Source organism: Penaeus chinensis, chromosome 17 (assembly GCF_019202785.1).
Source record: "Penaeus chinensis breed Huanghai No. 1 chromosome 17, ASM1920278v2, whole genome shotgun sequence".
Taxonomy (NCBI): Eukaryota; Metazoa; Arthropoda; class Malacostraca; order Decapoda; family Penaeidae; genus Penaeus; species Penaeus chinensis.
Genome location: NC_061835.1, coordinates 1,268,533 through 1,273,532, shown reverse-complemented (window position 1 = coordinate 1,273,532; position 5,000 = coordinate 1,268,533). Strand labels below are relative to the sequence as shown.

The following is a 5,000-nucleotide window of genomic DNA, read 5'->3' as shown; positions in this document are numbered from 1 at the left end:
ATGATTAATCCCTGACTGCAATAACACTCACATATCTACCATGGCAACAGCCATAAATATAGGCTTATTATTGTCTGAACCCATAAATACACATTCACAGGCAAGATTTTAATTCTAAAAAAAAAATTCCTTGGGTAGTTTCCATTCCACGTCAAGTCACTAGTTTGTTCCAGACACAAAGTGACGAGACCAACAGCAATGCAAACCATCAAAATCCTCTTTGCCCTAATTAAAATCATTCTTTATCATCATTATACCATTACACCATTACATAAAAAAAAAAAAAAAAAAAAAAAAAAAAAAAATGCAAATCAAATGAAACCCACAGAAAAAACTATATCACAACTCACCTCTGTGAAAATTTCTCCTTATTCAGTGCAGCTAGCCTTGGTATGATTTGCAGCAGGGCACTCTGGATGATATTATTTCTGCTTGTCTTTTGATTAAGAACCTGCAGTGTGGTGGTCAGTGTAAGAACAAATTAACTGTTATATCTACTTCATAATAGGCTTAATTCTAGTTCCACATTATCACCTTGCATGCATTATAAGAAAAAAAACATCAGTTTAAAAAAGAGAGAAGTTCCATATTGGAGCATTACCATCGATTCACAAAAATCACAAATGGCTTCAAAGTAGGAAATATTAACATTATTTCATGCTGCTATATATCTTGATTACTGACCTGCGTACTTATACTATCATACTTTTCAAGAATCAACTCCCTGCAAGTGCGGCTCTCACAGGGTTGATCCAATATTGTAATTTCCGTGCCCCTTTAAAACAAAGAAAAAATTAAATTGTATTAAAAACTTAATGACACTATCATCTCTCATGTTAGTGCCGTCTTTTATTTAAAATAAACAATTTCTGTTAGGCCAAATCTGAAGATCTTTATTTTACAAACACCATGAGTCTTATAAAAATTGCAAAAGAATGCAACATGATTCTATTTGCAGTAAAACTCATATTATATTAACCCAAAGCCCCCAGAGATGGCATGTAAATGCCATGTCCACTGCGACATTGATTTATTAATTGTTTTTCCACATAGATGGCTCCACAAGTACAAAGTCATTAGTGAGCCAATTGTAAGGACAACCTGATTCACCTGTTAACCCTTTTCCCTGAATTTTGGAAATGGTATCTTATATTGCTTTTAGTAATATCAATAACACTATAATAATTATACAATCTAAAATAAAAAAAAAAATAGCTTCAATATTCATAGAATTGGTGAGAAAAAAAAAATTCCTACAAACTCAAGGAAAAGTGAAAGCAGGTAAGGTCACAAGGCCTACTAACTGACTCCTTTGTGGCTAATTACTTGCAGAACAAGTGCAGATACATTTTACAAAATAATACCACAGTGAACACAAAATTTTCTAGGTGACAGTGGCTTAAAGGAAAAATATGCCTGTCACTCACTCACTCACTCACTCATTCACTCATTCACTCACACGCTTACATCCAACTATTTTCAAAGGACACTTTTTAAAATAACTAAAATTATTTTTCACAATCTACATTATTTGCAAACAGAAGGAATCACACCTAGAGAATGACAAAGAACTCACCCAATTGTGTTATTGGTGTGTGAAGGCAGAGCTGAAAGCAGGTCATGAGGAGTGTGAGAAGAAGTGGAAAGAGATCCCTGACCACGCAGACGCTTCACCACTGAGGACATGCTATCCTGGAGGGACAAAACCATAATGCTGTGTCATTCATGAATGAGATATTGGTAATATTGTCAAAACTGTAACTGTTCATCCAAAGCTGACAGTTTATATAATGTACAATTTCTTTCATAGTTAAAAGTGAAAAATGAAAGCATACTGTGAGAAAAATCAGGACAGATTAGCTTCCAATGCATACATACATGATTCATAATTCTTAAGCTCATCTTCCAAAAACTATACAGACCATAAAATGACATAGCACAAAATCCCGAATATCAGGTTCCTAACCTTCTTGGGGGGTGGGGTTTGGTAATGTGTCAGGTGCCTCAGCTGCTTCACCAACCTCTCCCACTCGGTGTTGCTGCATCTCAGTAACTCATTGAGAACAAGCAATGAGCCATGGATGCGATCATCACGTGTCAGACTCCTGTCCTTGTTGTTGGCTTGATCATCAAAGCCTGCCCACACTTCAGTGAGACACTGCTTATACCTAGCAACAATATAACCCATTAATACAGAGGAGTAAAAGTAACAGAATGAACCACAATCATCCTATAGAACAGTATGATGTGGTATTTCACTCTCATTATTCACCTAAAGGGTACCATTTTCTTACCACATGGTCTGTTGCATTTCCTTTGTCTCTCTCTGGGCTGTAATTGCTAGTGCCACCCGAAGAGCTGCCACTGCTCCTTCTCGAATCTGGGGCTTTGGGTCGCGAACTGCATTGAATATCACATCAAGAAACTGCTGGACTTGTTGGAAGAAATATGTTGGGACAGACAGTGCCAGTTCTCTTAGCACAAGCACCTGTTGAAAATTTGTGGTATGAAGACAAATCATTCAAATTCATTTCTACCCTTTTAAAACTCTGAATGCTTTCATCATATTATACTGAAAAAAATAATCATAGTAATAATAGCAACAGTACTCAAAGACATTTTAACAATTCCTATGAAATAACTCATCTGTGTTACTGATTTTTCAACAATAGGTCAAATTCAGTGTTAAGACTTACTGCAGCATGTCTCCTTCCCTCATTGCGATCACCCTGTAGCCACTCAAATGACCTCTTTACTAGATCTTCCACATACTCTGCTGTGAATGTCCCAGAGGCCAGGGCAAGGCGGCCAACTGCCTTGGCTGTAAGCTCTGTCACACCAGTGTCTGGGCTGTTAAGGTCAATTGAAAATGAAAAATGAAGTTTTTGTTTTATCTAGTGCACCTATACACAATAAAATTTCTTACTTCTAAGAGAAGTAAACAAGGTGTTTTAGTAATCAGAAGAAAATGATAAACTGAGCTGTTTGCTATTAAAATATGAATTTTCAAATAGTCATCAACCTGCTTCCTACAATGATTGAAGATTGCGAATACAATAATGAATGTAACCATAAAAGCAGTTCTGAAAATAATTTTCCTAGCTAAATATGAGATTTCAAGTATGATAAGTAAAAAAAGACAATATCATTAGAACAAAAATTCATTATTTAACATCACTACCCATTTTCCTTTTCTTTAGCTTTCTCATACAATCACTTTCATGAGATAACCATATTGAAAACAAGTAGTGAAAATCAAGTAAAAGAAAATACTAAAAGCAATCCGTAGAGATACCTGTTGACGAGGTTCTTGAGGTAGTTTGCAAATCGACTGATACGCACTCCTGTCTGACCTACATCAACATCCACCAAACTCACTGAAAAATAAGAATATCAATAGTAGGGAGATGGAACTATGTTGAAATCTACTTATTTATCTTCTTATATTTGAAATGCACCCATGAAGTTTTCATTCTACTCTGATGTAGAAATATCAAATTTGTTTTAATAGAATGTGATCCCCTCCTACAGTACAAAAAATCCATTCAATAAATGTTAGACTCCCTTGCAAAATTTAACTCTCTATTACAGATAAAAAATCAACAGCTGGCTACTTACTAATACAAATATTACGACCCAGACCAAAGTTCTTAATCATTCTTGGTTCTCTCTGACAACTGTCCTAAAACCCAATTTTTTTTTTTTTTTAAATGATAGACCTTTATGCATGCTTGTACTTACTAATAGCATAGATGCCTCCCTTTTTCTCATTGATGTCATTGGAGGACACCATCTCAAAAATGTGATGGTTGAATTCATCTAGGAATGTCAGCAACTCATCCAGAGACACCTAGAAACATGAATCAAAAGAATTATGTCAATTATCACAATTTCAAAAAAGACAAATGTTCTCAAGAGTAATTCTTAACCTTATTTCTATGGAATCTAAGAGTATTTATTGGTGGAGGGCTTCCAAAACACTCTGCATGAACAAGAAAATCTTTAATATTCTATTTCATTTCATGGACAATTATTTTTACAATTTAATTTTTGATGATTTTGTGTATGCTTGCTAAACATCCACTTTATTTTTTGTTGAATTAAAACGGCTTCAGCAAGTGTTTAGAAGACCTCTGCAGTAGCTTTCAACATAGAACATTTTTCTTATATGTTCTTGGCAATGTTCTCTCCAAATCCCCTGAAAACTTGCTGCAAGCTGCAATGGTTGGTATTTAATCTTAAGTCCAAAATGTTTGCTACAACCTAAATCATAATTCCACACTCATATAAAAGCTCTATAAAATTCAAATTGTGGGAGCAATCAATAAATATCATGATCCTTTTCACAAACGGTTAGAAGGACTTACCTCCCTCAACTCAGTGGTGACATAACGCTGGAGGTCACAAGCCGCCTTCACCCTGGTCTCCTCGTTGCGGGACTTCAGCCCCGCAACGAACTGGGTCATCTTCACGTTACTCATCTTGGCTGTCAGTCACTCACATTCCTCTCACTGTAACTGTATTCAATGATATCAATAATTCAATGTTGAAATTACACATCTGACCTGTATATGAAATTTACTACAGACTATAAGGCTACAACTAGGGAGCTTAAATTCAGCATTAAATTTAATTGATTGCATTTCCTAAAAACAAGTTCTGGGGGTACAATATCATTCAGGATAATATCAAACACAACAGTCATCAAACATTTTTGTTTTCATTTAAAAGACGGTTATATACTTTATTCTCACACTTAACATCACCTTCATGTATGGGTAATCACAAAACACATAGATCTCAGTTCATTTAGCTCTGATCAAGAAAAGTACCTTAATAATGTACATTTAGTGCAATAATGCATGTTACAGTTTCAGGAAAAACAGGTTACTGAACCCTAAGTGAGAAGTTAGCCCAAAGATACAAAAACTATGATATTTTGACAATATGAACTTGAGACTTGTATTACAACTAATACATTATGAGGAAGGACAAATCAA

General features: G+C 35.0%; 1 protein-coding gene across 3 annotated transcripts in view; it reads right to left on the bottom strand.

The window, feature by feature from the left end:
- LOC125034330 (serine/threonine-protein kinase mTOR-like) overlaps nucleotides 1–5,000 on the bottom strand; it is a 36,760-nt gene that overhangs the window by 31,240 nt on the left and 520 nt on the right. For all 3 annotated transcript variants that reach the window (XM_047626136.1, XM_047626137.1, XM_047626138.1), the window contains exons 2-10: nucleotides 4,368–4,517; nucleotides 3,742–3,850; nucleotides 3,296–3,377; nucleotides 2,697–2,850; nucleotides 2,295–2,488; nucleotides 1,967–2,168; nucleotides 1,577–1,692; nucleotides 685–775; nucleotides 351–451 (exon numbers count right to left, since the gene is read on the bottom strand). In XM_047626136.1, the coding sequence (XP_047482092.1) occupies nucleotides 351–451; nucleotides 685–775; nucleotides 1,577–1,692; nucleotides 1,967–2,168; nucleotides 2,295–2,488; nucleotides 2,697–2,850; nucleotides 3,296–3,377; nucleotides 3,742–3,850; nucleotides 4,368–4,481 (1,163 nt within the window). In that variant the 5' untranslated portion in view covers nucleotides 4,482–4,517. The remainder of the gene's footprint in view (nucleotides 1–350; nucleotides 452–684; nucleotides 776–1,576; nucleotides 1,693–1,966; nucleotides 2,169–2,294; nucleotides 2,489–2,696; nucleotides 2,851–3,295; nucleotides 3,378–3,741; nucleotides 3,851–4,367; nucleotides 4,518–5,000) is intronic.